The following is a 23,020-nucleotide window of genomic DNA, read 5'->3' as shown; positions in this document are numbered from 1 at the left end:
TGAATATTTATTCGGTACCTTTTAGTTACTTCCACGTTGCAATATTTAAAAACTAAGCGTACGTCGAGTTGGCAAATGTCACTGTACCTTTCTAAATTGTGCTCGCGTCCATAAATTGCATACTATTAAAGTAACGGTTACGGGGCGAGAGGATCAAAGTTCGCATTCGCGAAATGATAGATGTTGTTTTTTGTTGTAGGAGAAAGTTAACACGTCGCCGACCGGTATGGTGCAGCAGCAGCATCAACTGCACCTGCCCATAAGTGCTCAGATGTTGAACACGAATCAAGGTTTGGCGACGATCGTCCCCACCCTTCAGCACATTGGGCCAAGCTTGAGGGTGATACCTGGCGACACGAGGCAGCTTCTGGTCACTCACACCACCGGGAACAACGAGTCTAGACCGTTAACGTTAGCTGTGCAAAATTCTTCGGATCAATCGAGGCCGCTGATCGCTGTGCAATCGAACACTGGAAGTGAGCCAAGGCCCGTGGCGCTGGTCGTTCACTCGTCCACGGCCAACGACAACAGAGTAACGTTCGTGCATTCTAATCTGTCCAACAACGATAGGCCGTTGGCCCTAGCCGTGCAGTCGTCGGCCAGTGACGTCAGGCCAGTTACATTTGTGCACTCGGCGAACGAGGGAAGGCCGTTAGTTCTCGCAGCGCATTCTCCTGCACTGAACGTGTCGAGTGAGTAGCTTCCGATGTCGTGCGAAACGCAATTATGACTAGTTTCCCGTTAATCCTTTCAACATGAGCAATTCTTACCTCGAACGTACGGATAATCCTTAACTCGCTCGTGGGACCATCGCCGTTTTCACGAACGGCGTTCATTAGCGATGGGATCGACCGTTGCGCGAGTATCGAACCCTCATGGGTCATTCTAGAAACTGAAACGATCCCTAGCAAATGTTAAATATCGCAGTGAAGATTATTTGTTTGATGATGTAACTTCGCTTTTCGAGTATCTTGTTTACGTAAATCGATTTTTCTCATCTCGTACTTTATAAGATTCTAAATGGAAGTTTTCGTGAGTAAAATTTGCCCATGGGACATGGGTCATCTAGACAATTGCCTCGTAGTAATTCTATTTTAAAACGCGGTAACACTGTTGATATAGCGATTCTGAATTGTGTTACAGACGCTCAAACGAGGATAAGAGCGGGTGACACGCAGACCACGCATAAAATGGTCGGTGGTGTGACATTGGTCGGCGGAAATGGATCGGAGCTGACTAGACTTCCGGGAGGCGCTGAATTGAACATACTTCCGGCAAATGGTACGATTCACTTTCTTTGTTTTAGTGATCGTAAAGGCGTCTACCCTCTATACTACTTAAACTCTCGTCGCTTAAATACTTAAACGACTATAAGTTTTCTGACCGAGCATGAACTCTTAAAGTTTTAAAAATCGTGCTTGTTCGCACGGTATTCCCTTAGAGCGCATCAAATACCAAGGCCAGGTCGCACAATTGCGATTTTGTAATGAGTCGATGCCAAAGTAAACAATTCATTTGCAGAGCGGTTCGTGCAACTGTGCGCGGTGTCGCTTTGAAAATGACTGACAGATAGCATGTAATTATCGTGTTTATTCTGAGCGTACAAGGCGATTCGTGTAACCGTGCAATTAATTTGTTACAGGTTTGACGCTGAGCCACGCAGGTGTGTCGCTCCAGACTGCAACGGGCAAACCTGGCTCGACCGTGATGCAGAACGCTCCGTCCACAGAAGGTATAGCTCACATAGTCGGTCCACACACGCCTCTGTCCGGTTTGACGCCTATCGTCACGCCTATGACGGTCGTCTCGCAAGGGAATCAGGTGACCGCTCACATTCTGGCGCCCTCCAGCCTCGCGGGTAAGATGATCACGACCCCGATTCTGAAGTCCGTGGCGCAGATGCCAATCGTGAACGCTCAGTATATCAATACCACGACCCTGGTGAAGCCGGTGGTCGTCGTCAGTTCTCCGTCAACATCCGCGCCACAGTCGACGGCGGCTTCCAGCACGCAACCTTCCTCGACCACGCACTCGACCGTCTGACAGAATCAAAGGAAAGTGAAATTAGTTTGAGAAACGGCTAGGTCGTATCGGTGCATCGAAGCATGGAGCGACGAAGATCGCGGCAGACCGATGTTGGGATCCACGTTTCGCTGTTGTTCGACACCATTGACGCGCGTCGAGCCGACGACTGGGCACGATGACGTGAAGTCGAACGGTTGCGTCGATGGGGACACGATCGCAGAGGTTCCGGACGGAAGGACCACCGTGACCGTCACGATGTCGCCGACGTTGAAGGAAAGTTTTCTATTTTTGAACGTTGAGCTTGCGTTCCTTCGTGTTTAAATTCGATGTTTTTACGCTCTTCCAAAGAGTAAACCGACTGAGAGTCTGTTGGAAATGTCGTTGCTCAACTTGCGCGATTGCGCCTGGTACCTTGAATACTCCGAACAAGTACTTACCCGCGCGTAATCGAACACGGAAACAGTACGGACGCGATGCAACGAGGCAGCTCAAGCGAAAACGGTTTTAATAACAGACAATCAGACACTCGTACGTGATTAATTGTACAGTAAGTTCTTCGATTGCGTGGTTAGTTCCACAACTTCCCGCGTCCAATTTTATAAATACCATGTATTGCATATACAAATACGAATCGATGGAAGGCGGAATCGGGGGTGGCTGAGCAATATTTACAACGTCCTTTTATTCGGAACCGACCTTTCTTCCTCTAGAATAAATTTACCTGTGTAATTTTTCTTTCAGAAGTCAACTCGAATTAAACAAATGCGTACGGTGCCCCCTTTACGAAATGAAAAATCAAAATTCAAAAGTTCAAAGACTATAACAAAAATTATAATTGTGTCGATACTCACTGTCGTTTAACCGTTTGTGTGCCCAGAGATCGCTTCGAAAACCGCGTCGAAAAAATGCCCAACCTATAGCAATAACAGCATCAGGGGATCTAATTTGTGCAAAATCTATTCAGCACTTAAACGGTTAATAAAGAAAGACTGTCGATTGTCAGAGGAAACATAATCAGTAATGTTCTTTCGCGTAACTCGAGATCGCGTGACTGGAGGACTTACTGTATATTCAAAATTTCAATTGATATAAGCTTTTGAAAACTATTGGAGACCAAGAACACGACTCGTGGCATAATCTTGTTTGCACGATTTTTAAATTGCATGACAGCAGAGTATGAAGCTCATTTACTATTTCTTCGGTACCTCGTCGCAATTGGGGAAGTTTGGCAAAGGTTACAAAAAAAAAAAAAAAAAAAAAAAAAAAATAGAAACAAAACGACTGTTTTTAGAGTGATGTTAAATTAAAGAATTTGTACGATAAGATTGATTTATATGTTTTTGAAATTGATCGAAATCTTGAAATCGGGTGGATGATGATATATGCCTGTGCTTTTTAAATTATCATAATAGTGGCTGTGGAGAAACGATTATCGATGAACTTTATCATACGCCCATGTTTACTTTCAAAAAATTAGATCGTATAAAATTGAAGTTTCGTCGTGCCGAAAACACTCGCCAAGGAACACACACAGTGTATGTTTATTAACGTGCTCAAGTATTTATTCGCTTATATTTATTCTACAAACTTAATTGAGCATCATATACGTTCGTCTTGGCTTTCGAATACCTTTTGCCGGGTTAATTTCAGTAACGCTCACACACACGATTAACGTTACGGGTATGTTTTCGAGGTAGTAGTTCATTGTCCGAAAAACAAAAGAAAAAAATGAAAAAAAAAACATTGTGTACATAACACGCGGGCTCTCGTCGAGTCGACGGGCGCAACACGTTATTTCGCATAATAATCGCCAACGTTCGGACGAACGGAGAATGAGCAAAAACTTCTTATCGCGTTGCAATCGAAGGAAACCGGAAAGAAACTACTTGTACACGCGTAATCGTTTTTACCGTACTATTTTGAATTGCTTTCTATCGCGTAGGTGAAAATAAAATTTACGTTTCATTCTGCGACATGAAGTTTTTCGCGCTTTCGTCATTTGATATACTCGATGCGAGACCGTTAACGGTGGTTGTTCGGCTTAAATAGTTCAACGAGACAACTGGCGTAGAATGCAACTTGAGACATGATCGAAATTTACTTTTAAAATAGAAAAAGCTTATAACGCCTCTGCATCACGTCGTTTAGGATTCGCGTTCGCGTTCGTAGTTCTGCAAAGGAACAAGACTTAATACGGAAGTACGAGACCAAGCTCTCTCACGATTAAAAATTTGTAATATTTTTTTAGACACTGTACTTCTGTAACCTCTCAACGTTATTAATTTCTGATTGTGGTCCGTTTCGGGTACGGTAACTTTATTTACCCTGTTTTCCTATCTTATCGTAACTTCTGAACAAAATTAATTGTCCACTTTGAAAGCAGTTTGTCAGTCAACGTTGCAATTATCCGACAAAACGAAGTGGTGGGCGGGAGGGGACTTCGTATCGGTACGATTTTGATACCGGTATTACGTAGAGCCGAGTGTCAAAGCGCTAATCATTTTTGTTAGGCGTGAGTGCGTGCGTGCGAGTGTGGATGTGACTGTTAACGGTCTCTTTCAGATATCACAATTTGTACACTAGTATTATTATTAATTGTATCTGCGTATACAAACACACGTATATATATATGTATACATATATATATATATATCTTGTTTTTTTTATTTTTTAAATTATTTAATCAAAGGCTTGGTCAGTCAGTTCAGCTGATGTGTAAGCTTGTAATATGCGTGGGCGCTGTGTCTTTAGGTCGATCAACAAATTTGTTAAAAGGTTTTATTAAGTTATTGGTTAGCTGAGAGCAATACGGTTTTCAGGGACGATGCGTCTAAAAAATTTGTGAATTCTGTATCTTACGAGGCTGTTGAAAAAGTAATCTTGGTTTTAAAAGACCGACGAGCATCGACTATAACGCGTGAATCCGGTGAAGATTTAACACTATACTGCTCGGTGTAATTAGCGTGTCGCGTTTCTGGACAATTCTAGAGCCCGTTCCTCTGGAACTAAGAATATCAGAGATGAAAATATTCAGAAAGAAATACTATGTATTTAATATGGTAAATATTTTTCATCGAATTTGATGTAATTTGCAGCGTATCGAGCCCATAATTTGATTTCCTTTTCGGCAGGGAATGTATTCCAGTTAAATAGATATAACTTTCCTTGATGTAGCAATGACAATTGGAATTCATTCTTCGAGCACCGAAAAGTATAAAAACTATCTTCGACCCGGTTGTGCGTGTTTCGTTAAAAAAAAAACCGTTTCTATAGCTATAACTGTTATAGGTTTCGCGCGAAAAGATCGGTCAGGCACGATGAACGATCGAATTTGACGACGATAGTACTACTAAATTAGTAGAGATTTCGAATAATATCGCTACTGAATCAGTAGGATTTCACTGGACGCGAAAGCAGTGCTTTATTGCGACAATATTCGTGCGATCGAATGAAACAAGTGCAATATAATTCTTGGGAATAGTCGAACGGAAAGCAATTCCTCGTTCCGAAACGAGTCAAAAGAAAAAAAAAGAAAAAAGTATAGAGTATCTAAATAAAAATGTCCAACAACGAATAAAAGATAAAACTTCTTATTCGTTACTGGGTCGAATAAAAATTAGAACAAGTAAAGATATATGAACTGTTGGTTGTTCTCGTGTATCATTTGCCCGTCTCTGGTCGCGGGGAATCGTCGTCTCGTCGATTGTATTCACGAATTACGCTTGCACGCCGGGCCCAATCTCGCGGCGCCATTTTCTCAGCTGGTAAGCTCGTTGCACCAAGATGACTTTTTCGAAAGCTGTCGCCAGGCTTCGATCGTCGATTGATTGTTGCTTCTCAGCTTGCTCGTTCTTTGTATAACTCAATTATTGTCTGTTTCTTTTAGTTCGACAAGATCAGCATCGATATTCGTAAACATATCCGAGCGTATTTTTTATTTGGACGGGATCGGGGGGAGGGAAGAAGTCGGATAGAGAAAATTCGTCGTCCATATTTGCTGATCGCGTCCCGCGGCGAACGTCGGGATTTCTGTAAATTAAACGTGTCTTTCGAGGGAATGTATTTCCATAAGATCTCTAGATGGTGGAGAAATTCGTGAATTTCTCGGAGACGGTAGAAAAGCTGCTCGAGGAAAATTCAATTCTACGCGCGTGCGCGAACGGAAGTCGCATTTTGTTCCCTCCTAATAAGTTAACCATGTGACTGAATCAGATCGCACCGGGCTCTCGAACTGTGTAATTCGGTACCTTCGTTTAATCCGAAAGTCGTGCAATGGATGTAAATAGTCGTACTAGATGTTTTGGGGGCATTCTTAAGCTGCATAACCGGGACAAACAGGCAAAAGCGCAGAGGATGGGATCGTCAATTTTGCTCGTTGAACGCGGAGTGAGTAACTAGAGACTTCGATCGACTTCGAATGTTTCGAATCGAAACCACACTTTTCTACCTTCTGATGCCATTCGTTGCGAAGATTTTTCGATAATACTTTGTGCAGTATATTTCACAAGAGCGTCGACTCGATATCTAAAAAAGTAATTTTCGATAAGTTCACAAATAGGTTTAATTCTTTGCGGCACAAGATTTCGGATAATTAAATAGACCCATGTTTGCATAGAAATTTTATTGCGTTTTAAATTAAACAAAATTGGTATATAAAACATTGTCGCAATAAATCTTCCGCGTGCAACAATTGATGACCCTGTTGTATTGGCATGTTGAATGTTGCCAACACAAGTGAATACATTTGTAACATTTGTTGAAGACATTACCAACTGCTTTACGTAAATAAGACAAAATATAAACCTATGTGCATGCAGCTTTTGCAATATTTCAAGGTGGGACTAAAAATGTCCCATCATGCAATACAGTGCATCAAAAAAGGTGGGACACTTTTAATCCCAGCATGCCCCAAAGAGCTAAAGTACATGCAATTACCTAATATTCTGTGAAATCTCCTTTCTTCCCTTTATTTGACTGCATAATTGCTTCAATGAAATTGTATATACTTTCCATGTAGTTTTAACCTCATAATAACCCACATATTTTCTATAGGGTTTGCATCAGGTGATTGCAAAGGATAATCTAAGACATATTCTTTTTCCCATCTGGTACACAGACTCCAGTATTTTGGATCATTGTCTTCTTGCAGTGTCCAGGATATATTACTTTTACTGAACCACATTCTTGCAGAAATAAACAGTTTTGATATACTGTTAACATCCTTTGTGCATTCACAGTTTCATTGAAGTTCTAAAACCCAGGGAACAAAAGCATTCCCAAACATCAATGTCTTAGATTGGCTTTTAGAGTCAGCCAATGCTAACCCTATAGAAAATGTTGTAGGCTATTATGAAGTTAAAACTTCATAGAAAGCATATACTCCAGAATAAATGAGATTCCACACAATATTAGGCAATTGCATAGTTCTATTATATGGGTACTTTAAACCTATTTGTGAATGTTTCAAAAATACTTATTTCTTTGGACATCAAGCCTCTGCTCTTGCGAAACATAAAATCAATCTTAAATTAATTTTCTTACAAAAAGAAATCGTTGAAATAATAACGATGTTTCAAACAACAGATTCGAATTTCAATGTATATATATCTTGGTTTTTTTGTTGTATAAAAAGACCAAAAATCGTAATTATTCGTAAAGCTCATTTTGTAGAAATAAATCATACCTTTGTTGTGTTTAGAGTTTGCGGATCGTTCTTTAATATCCGATTTCTGTTGGTATTATAGTTTTATATGTTTTCTTTGTTTGCTTGTCAAAAATATTTGCATTGGTTTTTCCATCCCGTTACTAACGAGTTAATTTGCTGAAAGTCTGAAAATCAAAGCTGAAGGTCGATCAGATTTGCCAGATTTTTTTTTTTTTACTAAAACAATGTTCGGGTGTTGCTCACTGCGCGTACAGCGAATCGATCAATGAAAGGAAGCTGGCATCAGGACGAACGGAAACGTGGAAACGGGATCGTATTTGCCGTCGAATGGCAGGTACAAATAGCGACTACCGAGACGGGGAACAACGATAATAAACTATCGTTTTCTTCAATTGTATATAGAGCTCGTCGATCGACGGATGGCAGAAAGTATGGAGAACGTGCGGGGAATATTATGTGTACATGAACAATGTGATATAAGTAATTAATAAAATTACTTAGCACTATAGCGTTTAAGCAGAACTGTTAAACTGTTTACAGTGTAGACGTGTACGATGCTAACTATTATTTACTAACATCCTAAAAGAATCGTAAGGGAATCTAATTGTACATAAAAATTACGAAAGTGAGAGAGAATGTGAGAAGATTAGTGCGAAAGATAGAGAGAGAGAGAGAGAGAGAGAGGTGTGAAAGATAATCGCGAGATACAATTATATCGAATACGAGATATATGAAAAAAAGTAGAAAATGAAACGAAAAAAGTATCGAGCGGGAATGCGACGCGAGAAAGGAAAGAACCTGACGTCTTGTATATCCCTCGTGATAGAGCCTCTAGATTGTAATTCTCGTGTGTGAATGGGAACAACGCGAAGAATAAGTGCGATCGAGCGTTCTAGTAAGAGTGTTGTTGTTGTTGTAGTCTATGTCGAATTTTGTTATATGCCATCGCTGGTATATGAAACACACGGTATATCTCACGAACCTTCGAACAACTTGTTGTGCATTGAAAGAACGAAACAAACAAAAAAAAAAAAGAATAATAATAATAATAATGATAAAAACGAAAGAAAGAATGATAAACGCGAAAATGAAACGGAGCGCGTCGCGGGGACGCGAAGATCCCCGCGCAAACAACACTTTTTGTTTTCAAAAGAATGCGACAAATTTCAATACAATCTATTACAATAAAAACGTAAGCGTGAAGCGTTGCCCAGTCCTATTTTTTTTTTTTTTAATTGCCCTTCACACAACATGTCGAAAAATTTATTCTCGAGCGATAAATAGAAATCTAAAATTTGTATTAGTTCGCAAGTAAAATTTGCTACGTGATGCCTATTGGGTTGTTAAACGTTTCTTTAAATATTAATCAATCGTAGTCTCCGCTATGTGTAACTATCCTTCAGGTAGTTCATTTTATTAACATCGACAGTCGTAATCAATGAATTATAACACTTGTGTCAAATTGACTCGATTAGACTTACGAACGGTTACTAGTCCATCTTTATTCGCGAAAGCAAACAGCCTAAGTTTGATATGAAATAATTTCCATTCCTGTCGTTACAAGCATCGCCATTCTGTTTTCTAACACTAACACGTATCCGTGGTTTCTTCTCTTCGTGCTTGAACATAGTCTTGCATCGTGTTAAGCGTAAAATACATCAACTTGAGATTACATTGACCGGTTTATTTAATAAAAAATTAGCCCAAAGGTTATTTTTATAATAAAAAGAGGATGCACTACTGCACGACAGACTGTACATCCATCTACGACAGCACGCCGAAATTCGTCGAGAAATAGTTCGTAATTTTAGACACTAGACAGTGTCCAATTAATGTTCCGTAGGGCAGTAAATTCATTTTAATTAAATCGACGCGCAGAAATACTAGCAGAGAGGAGGTATACGAGTGAACCTTTTACCTTATGGACTTTCGTGGCTCAATCTGACTGGGATGCCGACCTGAAAATTCGGAGGTGATTTTAACGTCCTCTTCTCATGGATGGAGGTCAGTTGAAAAACTATTCACTGAATTAGTATATGGGCAGGCAGCTGTAATGCGTTCGTACAACAGGTGAGTTGACTATGGGAGGGATTCAAAAAGGCATTCAGTATTATCAGATGGCAGGCCGGTGCCCAAACGAATGATACACTCAATCGCATTAATAATATCTATATGTACGCTTGTACATAGGGATAATAAAAAACATTCTTTCTTTTTCAATAGTTAAAATATAATCAGGAAGTAAATTAGTAAGGAACTACCCGAAGTAATTTCGGACCGCCTCGTGAGAGTCGAGAGAGCAACCCGTTTGCGTGGCATAGTTCGTTATTTTCAACGCTAGATGGCGCCTATTTATCGACCTCAAAGCCTCTGGTGCTAAAACGCCCAAGTTTGTCGTGGAATAATTCATTACCTTCAGCGCTAGATGGCGCTAATTTATAGACCTCAAACCCCCTGGTGCTAAAACGCCCAAGTTTGTCGTGGAATAATTCATTATCTTCAGCGATAGATGGCGCTCATTTTCTGACCTGAAACCCCCTGGTGCTAAAACGTCCAAGTTTGTCGAGAAATCCATCTACCGTGGACAACACGAACTATTAATTATTTTCACGCCATCGTCGAGTAGGTACTCTGCATGGAGTTCATATGCGGCGATTGGTATTCTCGTAAAAAATTATTTCAATATTTGTCAAGATTTCGTATCGTACGAATTAATGATTAATAGCATTTCAATCGCGAAATCGCGTTTTACGAGCAAAAAGACAGACTTCTCTCGGATCGCGAACATCACTCAGAGGTCAATCTTTATATTTTATCTGCATTTTAATAATCCTGAAATCTTTAAATAATCTTAATCGATTGGTTACACCAAAGGAATTAATCGATTGATGCTCAATTTTAGATCGCAGAGCTTTCATTCTGTTAAAAAATACTAAAATTAATGTAATTTCATTAACTGTCTCACTTCCTCTTGTGTTTATTACTAAATCTGTTGATAATATTACGTGTGAGACGGAAATGGTAATGGTGCTCTAGAAAAAGTACATTGACATGATATATATATATTAAAGCTTTGTATAATGTAAATCTATAGCAATAAAGGATATCATTTAAAGAATTCTATATGTTCTTGTCATTTTCACCTTTCTTTTCCTCTCCTCCTTATTTCCTTAGCTATAAGATACATTCCAGCTCTTCACAAGGCCGCCAGCAATTTGAAAATATTTCGGGCACTTTGGAAATCCAGATGGTAAAATGTCCAAGTTTTTCGGGGAATAGTTCGTTATTTTCAACGCTAGATGGCGGTTATTTATGGACCTCAAACCCTCTGGCGCTAAAATGTCCAAGTTTGTCGAGGAGTAGTTCGTACCGTCCTCGCTAGATGGATTTCTCAACAAACTTAGGAGTTTTAACACCAGGGGGTTTGAGCTCTAGAAATATGGGCCATCTATCGCTGAAAACAGCGAACTATTCCACGACAAACTTGGGCGTTTTAGCACCAGGGGGTTTGAGGTCCATAAATGAGCGCCATCTAGCGTTGAAAATCGCGAACTATGCCATGCAAATGGGCTGCTCTCTCGACTCTCAGGAGGCAGTCCGAAATCACTTCGGGTAACTCCTTACTAGTTTACTTCCTGATTATATTTTAACTATTGAAAAAGAAGGAATGTTTTTTATTATCCCTATGTACAAGCGTACATATAGATATTATTAATGCGATTGAGTGTATCATTCGTTTGGGCACCGGCCTGCCGTCTGATAATACTGAATGCCTTTTTCAATCCCTCCCATAGTCAACTCACCTGTTTTACGAATGCATTACAGCTGCCTGCCCATATACTAATTCAGTGAGTAGTTTTTCAACTGACCTCCATCCATAAAAAGAGGACGTTAAAATCACCTCCGAATTTTCAGGTCGGCATGACAGTCAGATTGGGCCACAAAAGTCCATAAGGTAAAAGGTCTACTCGTATACCTCGTCTGTGATGCTAGATTAAAAATTTTGTTCCGCGTTGCCGAGCACAATTATGAAGAGGAACAAAAAACGACAAATTACAATAGCAGTTTCCTACTCGATAGGAATTTCTCAATTTTATGATCCATTTATTAAAAATATGCACTAATTCACATTGAGTGGTGTATGTGTGTATGATCGTGTATTTCATTACTTTCAATTAGAGTAGAGTATGACACAATTATTAATATTGTCCTCTATCTACGCGTTCAGACACCTCTATATAGCATAGTAATTCTCAAAATATACAATATTCTCGTGTTCATCGTTTACAAAAGACTAAATTCATTTTTCTCTAGACGCCTCGGTAAATTTTGAATTTCTAACTAGAATCTTGATCATCTCTCTCCCTCTCCCTTTTTCTTCGTCACACGATTCACGTTTTCCACAAAACATCTTTTCACTTTTTTTTTTTTTTATTTTTTGGTCAGGTTCGCAAGGTATATTCTTGTTTGCCGAAGATCGTCGCGTTTCCATCTCGCACGTGTACATATACACATAAATAGAGAGCGAGTATAGCTATGAAAATCGCAAAGATTTACAATTTTTTAATTAATTTCGAACGATGGAAACCGGTATTATGCCAGCAACGTTATACCGAAATCGATATAAATACAGGTATTGCCCCGGTATTTCTACTACAAATTAATGTTTCTTTCCCAATAATTAAGAACAGTAACAATGTATTCATCAACTTACAAATTCACATTTTTATCAGATCTATGGTACCATAATATCGTTAAAAATATCACGAGGACGAAAAGATTTATTTTTAAAAACTTAAACTTACTTTAAAGCCATTCCGAACAACGAATATAATAAACGAAATACACAAACAAAAATTTTCACGTAGTTTCCTTCAACAGGATAAAGCACATTCGTAATGTCTAAAGTATGGGTAGAATTATCGTGATTGCGTCTTTTATTGTCCAATTTCTGCAACATTTTCTCTCCATCGTTTGTTTCAACTTCATCTTAACACATTTTGTTTTTATATTACCAAGTACAATTTGTTGTTGATTTAAAACTATATTATCACGTTAAGAAACGTACATGCGAAGAGAATATTTGTTGAATAGATTAAAATGAGGGCTAAAACATTGTTATTAATTATTTTTCTTCGATACTACTGCGTTTTCGGTATGACTGCCAGTATAATACCAGCAAAGAAAGTAATACTCATGTTGTGTCTCTATTTAAAAATATCGTGAAAATTCTAATCAAATAGGAAAACGGAAAAAAATGATTGGTAAATATAGTTTGTTTCTGCATAAGTCCCTGCTCGAAATTTAAAGTCGTGGATACCGTTGTGGTCGTTGATGGTTTTTAACCCAAGAAAGGAAGTTCTCAAAGAACTTAGAAATTATCTAATTTATTCTGTACTTGTTATGCGTCGTTTTCAAATTTTGAAGTTAGATTAATATACAGGGTGTCCGGCTACCTTTGGGAAAAATTTTAATGGGGGATTATAGAGGCCAAAATAAGACTAAAATCAAGAATAATTTGTTGATGGAGGCTTCCTTAAAAAGTTATTAACGTTTAAAGTTCCGCCCGTACTGAATTCTTTTCTTGAAAGTGGGTAAGATTTCGAGGGTATGTCTATTGATCAAAAATGCTTGTAATTGACCCTCGTAATTAAATATAATTTTTTTAGCATGATTTGAAATTTTTTAATTTCGTCTAAAAATTTTAGTACCTACTCGAATTTTTTTCTTGAAAGTGGGTAGGATTTCGAGGGTATGTCTATTCACCAAAAATGATTGTAATTGACTCTTGCAATCGAAAATAATTTTTCCAGAACAATTAGAAATTTTTTTTTTTTTCGTCGAAAAATTTAGGCACCTGTCGATTTTTCTTAAAAATTCGTTTTACATTTTTAGTAATTTCGTTCGTCTTATAGAAAAGTTGTCTAATACTTTTTTGTAGGTACCCATGAACCCTATTTCAGAAAAAAGTTTCATTGAAATATATTCACTATTGCAGGAGTTGTGGCTATTTGAAAATTGGACCATTTTTATGTGGTTTTTCTCATTTTACGGGGTCAAGGAATAACTTTTTGATTATTGTTAGAATTCCTACATATTCTTCACTAAAATACGCGTTATTTGCCTTTTTAAATATTGAAATCCTTCAATCCGTTCAGAAGTTATGACGTTTTAAAGATTCGCACGAAATTTTGAAGTGACATTTCTGGCTTGAAATTATATTTTCGGTAAGGAATTTTTTTCTCGAAAATAGTTAGGAATTCGTAGGTATGTCTACTCACAAAAAGTGATTGTAATTGACTCCTCCAATCAAAAATAATTTTTTTAGAACGATTTGAAACTTTTCCATTTCGTCGAAAAATTTAGGCACCTACTCGAATTTTTTTCTCGAAACTGAGTAGGATTCGGGGATATGTGTATTGACCAAAAATGCTTGTAATTGACCTCTGCAACGGAAAATATTTTTTCCAGAACGATTTGAAATTTTTGAATTTCACCGAAAAATTTCAACACTTACTCGAATTTTTTTCTCGAAAATGCGTAAGATTTCGGGGATATGTCTATTCACCAAAAATGATTGTAATTAACCCCTGTAACTAGAAATAATTTTTTTAGCACGATTTGAAATTTTTTAATTTCGTCGAAATATTTGTCCACCTTCCGAAATTTTTTTCTCGAGAGTTCGTAGGATTTCGTGGGAGTGTCTATTGACCAAAAATGATTGTAATGGACTCCCGCAACTGAAAATAATTTTTCCAAAGCGATTTGAAATTTTTGAATTTAATTGTTAATAACTTTTTAACGAAGCCTCCATTAATAAATTGGTATTCTTAATTTTCGTCTTATTTTGGCCTCTGGAATCCCCCATTAAATTTTTCCCAGGCGTGGCCGAACACCCTGTATGTAGAAACTATTGGGTAATAGATTCGGATATAAAAATTTTATTGGTATTCTATTAAACTTGCCACAACGAAACCATGACTTTTCCGCGACGATTACAATTATTCGCGGTACAATATTATAGTATAATCGAACAGAATCTTACACAATCTTCGTTTGTACGAGTGCATGTATTTTACACGGTGATCACGATTACGAGGTAATTCTCGATCGATGATTAAAAACGATACGATGTCCGGTACAATCATTTTAATAGTAAAATATAGATAATAAAAATATACAGTAACATAGAATATAATAGAACGTAATATATTAGATATCTCTGCATCAAAAAGGTACTCTCGATTGTGTGTGTATGGCACACCATACTAATACCAAAGGTACACAAAAAGCTCGTAACCGAATTCTCGAATTCGCGATCACAGAATTCAATATTTCGGTAAGATAAGTGCGCCTAATTTCGAGACACTTTAAATTTTATTCGATTTAATACGGTTAATCAGCAGTTTGGTAAACGGTATTATGTGTATCATATTTTTGAAATATACATTTTCGATATTTCTTGATAACGTTAAGAACAATAGGCAAGAATTTTGCGTTGAAGCGACGATTGTTAAAAAATGTGTCGACAATCGGGAGGTTTACCTTACTGGTTTTCGCCTTAGATCGTAATAGGAAATTAAATATACGAGTACGATAAATCGAAATGGGAATTAATTTAGATCCCACGGTTTTACGTTAACATAGTCGAATTACAATTGTTAAATTATTTGGTAACGCAAGATGGAAGGGCGTGTTATTACATCAATGGTACCTGAGCCTTTAAATATTAGTGTTAAAATCATATCAACGTGGATATCCTACGATCCTACGTCTGTAAATACGTCGTTAAAGGAAACAAAAAAATACGCGCTTATTTAACGACGTATTTGTACGTCAGTGAACAACTTATCATTAGACTTCTTCATTTTTATGCCTATCCTAATAAAAGATAGTTTTAAAATATTGATTAGAAAAGAAACATTACCTAATTTAGGCAAATCCTTCAACTAGACATATCTTTACACAAATTCGAGAACTGGTTCCCTAGCGATAGTTTAAAAAAACATGCGAAGTAGAAATGAAATCTTGTATATCGAAGACAGCGAGTATAATATATCGTAATAACGAATCATGGAATGTGACGACGAAGTTAATTCTTCGTGATAAATTCGATTACTGGCAAAGGTTGAATATCGTATAACAGAATATGTACAATTATTTATAAGTATCGTTTGACAGTTAAGATTAACGTCTGGATATTTTACGTTTAGACAATTTTTTTTCGTAATTTTTGGTACTTTGTCCTTTATTCTCTGACGTTTATCCGATAAGCGGTTTAAGAATTAAATTAACTAAACTTTAGCATTTTCTAGAGTACTCTAGAAAATAATTGCCCGCAAATGAGTATTTATTCACTAAAAATACCATAATGTATGGGAACTTGACGCGTACGAAAAAGTTGCATCTTCGATATACAATGAGTTGCAATTATTCTCGATTGAAATTGCAAAGAAACTGGAAAGTACGGAAAATATACAGTCACAAAATGTCAGAATTTTGTTCAAATTACCAAGTCACCGAGCAAATTGTAATTCAAAATGCAAGATTGTTGACGAACTGGAGTCGTGTTAAAACTTTTAAAAGTTTAAGAAAATGCTGTGAAATATAAAATGAAAACATGACTCGAAACGTTAGACTTTTCACGCCAAACGGCGATACTAGAAACGTAGAATAATTTAAATAAACACCGAGTCAAACTTTAAATTTAGAATAGCGTTGGTAATTGAAACAAAAACGACATCCGTACAGTAATCACGTTACGATAAACGTCTAAGATCGGGAGATCTTTGGTCGCGAGAAGAGAATTCAATTATAATCGAACAACTAATCCTACGATTTTGTTAGTCTCGTAAGCTAAAATAGCGAGTATTAACATATTTGTTAACACGCAATTCTTTTATCGATACTCGAGGTATCTATCTAACGTAAAGTATCGACATTTTATTAGTAAAATATTATATTAAAACGTTCCGCCAGGAAGTACGCAAACATACGATAAAACAAACGCCTCACATCGATCGAAGAAAATGGCGACGTTACGCAAATTCACGCATAACAATAGGCTCGAACGATAAGGTGACATTCTTCTTTTTCATTCTTTCACGTTCGAATTATTATTATAGTAATGGAATTACGACAGGGCGGCGACCCTCTCGAGAACAGAGTGAGAAAGTGAGTCTCGCAAATTATTATTCAAGTTCACGCAATAATAGTTATCCAAGCCTGAAGAAAATCTTTCGTTACGCGAAACAAATGCTCGAAATTTCCATTGTAAAATCGCCTACACGAGATTATTTATTTCAATTCGAAACCTCCGTTAGAATCCATCGAATACGTAGCGTGGTACTCTTTACATTTTATTCGATTCCAATATTGCAGAGAAGAAAGTAGCCGTTGCTAAAAAACGCAAGCTGATAATTATTCCGTGAGTCGTAATTCTTTATTTGTTGTTTGGTTATCGGTACACGTAATATCTATCGATTAAAAAATAGTTCTCTCCTAATCTCTCGCGCGCTAGTATCCGTAATTCTTTAAGAATATATTCGATAGAAAAAGGAAAAAAAAAATATGGCGACGCTTTGGTTCCAATGACGCGGTTACGAGTCCCGATGGCGCCAGCGAATCACAATTTCTCTACGCGGATAAACTTACGCGTACAACGCTGAAGTATTTCAAGTAAAACTATTTATCGTTACGCAAGTGAAATATAAATATAGAAAATATGTAAAGGGTACGATCGTGTCGCGGTCAACGTTATCATTGTTTTAAAGGAAACGAAGAACGAATTTCCCAGCGTCCACTGTTTGTTAATAGTAGCGTAGAAAAAATGGAAAAACGTTCTAGGAACTCGTCGCGTAGACGGTTTTAAGAATTCACGAATTTCGATCGGTCCTCGAATAACCGAGGATCTACGATTTTACGTACGAGTCTATCTACGATTTTTTTTAAATTCTTCGCCCGATTGGTTCACCGCCGATCGCGAATAAAAATATAACTGAACACTTTTAGCGCGAAACGAACATCATCGACCGGCGTTAAAGAATTTTCATTTATTTCTCGTAAATGCGCGTGGACGTCATATACACTTTAACCTCGTAGCGAGTTATCTGAACTTTCTCGGTCAACGATATCGAAGGAAAGAACTTTCTCGAAGCTTTGTCGGACATCTTGAATGGCGCGTTCTCGCATTGACTACTCATCGGAAAGGGTGCACTAAACGTTACTAAAAATAGCTTATATAAAACATCTGCCTGAGAGCGATAGATCTTTTCTACTTTAATATAATCGGCATTTACAGCTTTTCCCATCGCTTATTATTAAAAATACTATATCGACGTGGACCTTACGACAACTCGTTCAACGACCTCATTGAATATAATTTCACCGTGAAATTAGTCTCGTTTGTACTGCTCTAAATGTACTATGCTTTCACTTTTTTCTATTCTTTTTTCTCTTTTTTTTCTTCTTTTCTTTTTTTTTTTTTTTTGAAGGGGGGGGGGGAAGACTTTTGTCTCAACGATCGACGATTTTACGTTCTTACGCTTCCCTTAGTTTAGGTACTCGTGACAGTTCATTTAGGAAAAATAATTCGCGCTCCTTGCATTGGTTCGAAGACTTTCTCGTCGCTAACATTGGCGTTAAAGTAACAAACAAAGAAATCGGTAGAATTCGTCCGAAACATGTTAGCCGATCGTTGCAGCATTTCCTTGCTGGTCGAATGAAAATAATTTTATTTCAATTTTATTCGAAACGACAGAAACAACAAAAGTCTCGACACCATTCTTGACAAAGATATTTTCCTTCCAACTGTGTTTCTCGAGCACCAAATATACATTGGCGCAGGACAATAATGGGATTTGTACTCTGCAATGTCCGATATTTGTTATTTCATCGTAACTGCGATATTGAGGCGGGGGTGATAGCTGTCTCGAATATTCATAGAATGAAAGAAAAGTCGTATGTAACTTGAGACCTGCTTCGACGCGAGCGCTATTGCAAAACAGAATAAAAAAGTGCAATGCAACGGAATGCTCGTTACGCAATATAAATATATTCTTTTACTACAGCGGCGAGGAGATACTGTATTTACAAATTGGCACTTTCTTCGGTTTCGAATATTACATAGTTTGTTGGTAAATGCGATTGATTCCGATGCGTGGTCAACCGAGAGAATTTTCGAGTTGCGAACACGACAAATGAGGAAACTTATGCTCATTTGCATTGTCTGTCCTTAAGGTTTAGGCTAGTTTGAAACAGTATCGCTCGGTACTGCAAGGTGTTGCACGATTTAGGATCACCAGCAATCTACGTACATTCGAACAAAGTCGTTTACACGCTAAATCTTCGTTTTTAATTCGTCGATTGCCACCAAAGAAGAAATATCAAAATTAATCCAAAAAAAAAAAAAAAAAAAAAACTGTTTGAAACTATATATTTAAGTTATACTCGAGTTACTTACTCGCACACTTTTTAATGCAAGTGGCTCTCTATAAACTATGAATAATAATAGGCTACGTATCAACATTGTGCAAGTTAAAAACGTGCAAATCTATTATCGGGACATATCGTCGAGAACACCTTAAACAACCTTAATTTCCCCTATGACAGTGCAACACGCCAAACTATTTCAAACTGCGTTCGATCGTTTCGATGCACAGATTCGATAGTTTACGTTACGTTAGGAAATCTTGTAATCGTGTCTCTTTATCGAGTACTGCGCGTCGATCGATCGAACGATTATAAACACTTGCAGCAAACACGAGCAGAACTCAAAGTTTATATCCCATAGAATAGGGACGGTTCGATTCTTGAAACGATTTTCTAGGATTCGTTTTTATATTTTGAAATTTTACTAGACGTGAGATTGAAAGGTGATCGTTTGCTATGAATTTTGCAAGAATCACTCAAAAAATCAACAATGAATTACCAGGCTTTCGCTGGACCCAAACATTAAATGGACTCTCAATCTCAACTGAATTATTTTACTTAATGTTCATTTTTACCAAATTAACTTTCCTTTAAAATATTAAAAAAATAATGAATTAATAGAGCATTACATAAATTTTCGCATTTTTTCGTACACACATCAGCAGTGTATTCTACAAGTAAAACTAAGACTAAATTGTTACATAACAAAAAAATCCATAAATGCTTTGTTAAGAAGTTGTAACAAAAATATGAACTGTGAAACTCGGTTGAGATTCAGGACATCAAAATGAGAAAAAAAATGTATAATAAAATAAAATCATTACAGTGGTCCCAATAATCCACTTAAGAAAATTACACAGTTACAAATGGCGCGTATAATACACAAAGAAATATTTATTTTTCGACGAATGTACCAAGTTCGAGTAACCCAAGGGATACCTTATCAAAATGGCGCGTATAATACAGAAAGAAATATCTATTTTCGACGAATGTACCAAGTTCGAATAACCCAAGGGGCACCTTATTAAAATGGCACGTATAATACAGAAAGAAATATCTATTTTCGACGAATGTACCAAGTTCGAGTAACCCAAGGGGTACCAGACATTTTTTAACGAATCGTTTCCTAGTTACTTCGTTTCAGAATCGAACGTTCCCGTTGAGGAACGATGCAAATGAGCATCGGGGGTCGTTCCTTGGTCGCGTCTCGTTCTAAGCAAGGCATAAACCTCAGTTGCTATTATACACACGTAACTATGAGTATGTACAACGACTACGGATAGTTGACTTCCACGTCGTCTACTCCGCACGAACATCTACTCTCTCTCTTCTCCCATTTTTTGTTAAGTTTACTTACGTTATGTTGAACACAATGATCGAATGTTTTCAATCACAATAGATTTACGCGAACGTAACGGCAAACATTCGCCTTAGTAACTCGATTCCCGGGTTGAATCGCGCTAGCCACGAGCCACCCTTAACACGTCGACTGCCCAGCGATCATCGAACGAAACGATTTCAGTTCACGTTCCTAACGCTCGTTATTTTCTAACCGTAGATGGCGGCCGATGGACGAATCGTCGCTTGCAATTTGGCTCTCGGAGCGATAATCGACGCGTTAATTTCCCTTCCAATCGCGATTTCAAGTTCGATTAGACACCCAGAGGTTACGATCCCGTCGTTCTTAATCGACTAATATTGGAATCTAGAGCGTCCAGCGGAGTTCAACGTCGCTGGATCCTCGACGAGAATCGTCGACGCCTCCGGGAAGCCTCCTTCGAGGATCGAATAATCGTACGATAACGAAGATTGACTTGGCAATGTGCGTTTTACGTGACCGCGTGGTACGAGCAATCGGCGGAGCCACGACCGGTTGTGTTCAGCGTCGCTTCGTCTACGTTTGAGGTAGAGTAATTCGGGAAAGAGAAAAAAGTTGTAGTGTCACCGATGGATTTATAGAATAGCAGAGAAAACCTTTGGTAGTGTAGAGTTTTTTTTTTTTTCTTTTGCTCCTTTCTTTCAGCTGTTCCGATCGCCTGGCCGTTCTGTCCGTTGCTCCGTTCGACATTACTTCGCCCCTGGTATTTTCCCTAACACCTGTAAATCACGATAATGTTGTGTCAAATATACGAAGTAATTCGAAAATGGCATTTTGATCGGTTCTCGATGTCGCTAGGATGTTTCGTTTGGCAGGAAACATTGCAGCTACATCGGAGAATCACTTTGCATATTGTTAATCTTTAAGTGGACTCTCAATCTCGACTGAATTACTTCATTTAATGTCGATTTTTACCAAATTGGTAAATCAACTTTGTTTTAAAGTATTTAAATAATAGTGAATTGATGGAGGATTACATAAATTTTCAAATAATTACATTGACGTTAAGTTGTTTTGAGATATTTCTACGAGTTCTTCAAGTAGTCGTATTATAGATCGTCTGTGCCAAACGTTTCTTTCAAACTATTGGATGTTTGACGCCGTTTGGCCAAGCTATTTCTTCCTTCGAATCTCAAATTCTATCTAATAGTTAAGTGCTAGTTTCCAGATAGTTTTACCATGTACGATTGAATTGAATAATCCACTTAAGGGTTGAAGCTGAAGAAGAGTCGTGGCAAGTCTACGATCGCGAGCGGTGCAAAATCTCTACGTTTGTAACGTGTAATTTACAAGCTCTTTTTATAAAAAAATAAACTTATGAACTTGATTTGAATTAATTGTCAGGCAATGATCTTCAAGATCTTCATCCATATATAAGCGACAGGACTTTTAGCTATCAAGATAAAGGAAATTAATTAATTATCGAATTTAGGTGTTAAATGAGGATACAAAAGTAGATTGCAAGACAAATTTAAGGCAGGTCTTACACAACGCGTTAATGTTGAAGTAGTTTGTAAATTTTCTGTATGAAGTTAAATTACTAATGCACATTTGGAGCAAAATTATTGAATATTTTTGTATAGATTTTTAAAATGCACGCTTTAAGAAAAGATATTCGACCTAATAGAGAAAGATATAAACTTCAAAATGCAACTTTCTATACATACAGGGTATTCGGCCACCCCTGGGAAAAATTTTAATGTGAGATTTTAGAGGCCAAAATAAGATGAAAATCAAGAATATCAATTTGTTGATCGAGGCTTCGTTAAGTAGTTACTAACGTTTAAAGTTCCGCCAGTACTGAATTTTTTTCTCGAAAATGCGCAGGATTTTTGGGGTATGTTTATTTACCAAAAATGATTACAATTGACTCCTGCAACTGAAAATAATTTTTCCAGAACGATTTGAAATTTCTTTTTTTCGTCGAAATATTTAGGCACCTACTCGAATTTTTTTCTGGAAACTGAGTGAGATTCTGGGGGTGTGTCTGTTCACTAAAAATGCTTGTAATTGACCTCCACAACCAAAAATAATTTTTCCAGAACGATTTGAAATTTTTTATTTTCGTCGAAAAATTTCAGCAGCTACCCCCTTGTCGATTTTTCTTAAAAATTCGTTTTCGATTTTTAATAATTTTGTGTGACGCCCTACAGAAAAGTTGTTTAATACTTTTTTATAGGTACCCATGAGTACTATTTTAGAAAAAAGTTTCATTGAAATATATTCGCTATTGTAAGAGTTATGGCTGTTTGAAAATTGGACCATTTTTGTGGGGTTTTTCTCATTTTGCGGGGTCAAGAAGCAACTTTTCGAATATTTTTGCAATTCCTACATATTCTCTACCAAAATACGCGTAGTTTGCTTTTTTAAACATTAAAATCGTCCAATCCGTTCAGAAGTTATGACGTTTTAAAGATTCGCATGAAAATTCAGATAGACTTTTCTGGCCAGAAATTAGATTTTCGGTGAGGAATTTTTTTCTCAAAAGTGCGTAGGAATTCGGGGGTATGTCTAATGACCAA

At 37.4% G+C, this 23,020-nt stretch overlaps 2 protein-coding genes across 13 annotated transcripts in view; one reads left to right on the top strand and one right to left on the bottom strand.

Moving 5' to 3' along the window:
- The window catches only part of LOC143343142 (uncharacterized), a 47,463-nt gene extending 38,570 nt beyond the window's left edge, over positions 1-8,893 (top strand). For 8 of the 11 annotated variants that reach the window (XM_076767687.1, XM_076767690.1, XM_076767686.1 and 5 more), the window contains 3 exons: positions 200-692; positions 1,123-1,281; positions 1,643-8,893. In XM_076767687.1, coding sequence (XP_076623802.1) covers positions 200-692; positions 1,123-1,281; positions 1,643-2,043 — 1,053 coding nt within the window. In that variant the 3' untranslated portion in view covers positions 2,044-8,893. The remainder of the gene's footprint in view (positions 1-199; positions 693-1,122; positions 1,282-1,642) is intronic. The other 3 variants (XM_076767691.1, XM_076767689.1, XM_076767685.1) reach the window with 1 other exon arrangement.
- An 8,602-nt stretch (positions 8,894-17,495) lies between these two features.
- Positions 17,496-23,020, bottom strand: part of Flo2 (flotillin-2) — a 148,858-nt gene continuing 143,333 nt past the window's right edge. For both annotated transcript variants that reach the window (XM_076768380.1, XM_076768381.1), the window contains one exon: positions 17,496-21,217. In XM_076768380.1, coding sequence (XP_076624495.1) covers positions 21,188-21,217 — 30 coding nt within the window. In that variant the 3' untranslated portion in view covers positions 17,496-21,187. The remainder of the gene's footprint in view (positions 21,218-23,020) is intronic.

The sequence above is a fragment of the Colletes latitarsis genome, chromosome 7, assembly GCF_051014445.1.
Source record: "Colletes latitarsis isolate SP2378_abdomen chromosome 7, iyColLati1, whole genome shotgun sequence".
In the NCBI taxonomy this organism is placed as follows: domain Eukaryota; kingdom Metazoa; phylum Arthropoda; class Insecta; order Hymenoptera; family Colletidae; genus Colletes; species Colletes latitarsis.
The sequence above is the reverse complement of the archived record's forward strand: the minus strand, read 5'-3'. Positions and strand labels throughout refer to the sequence as shown.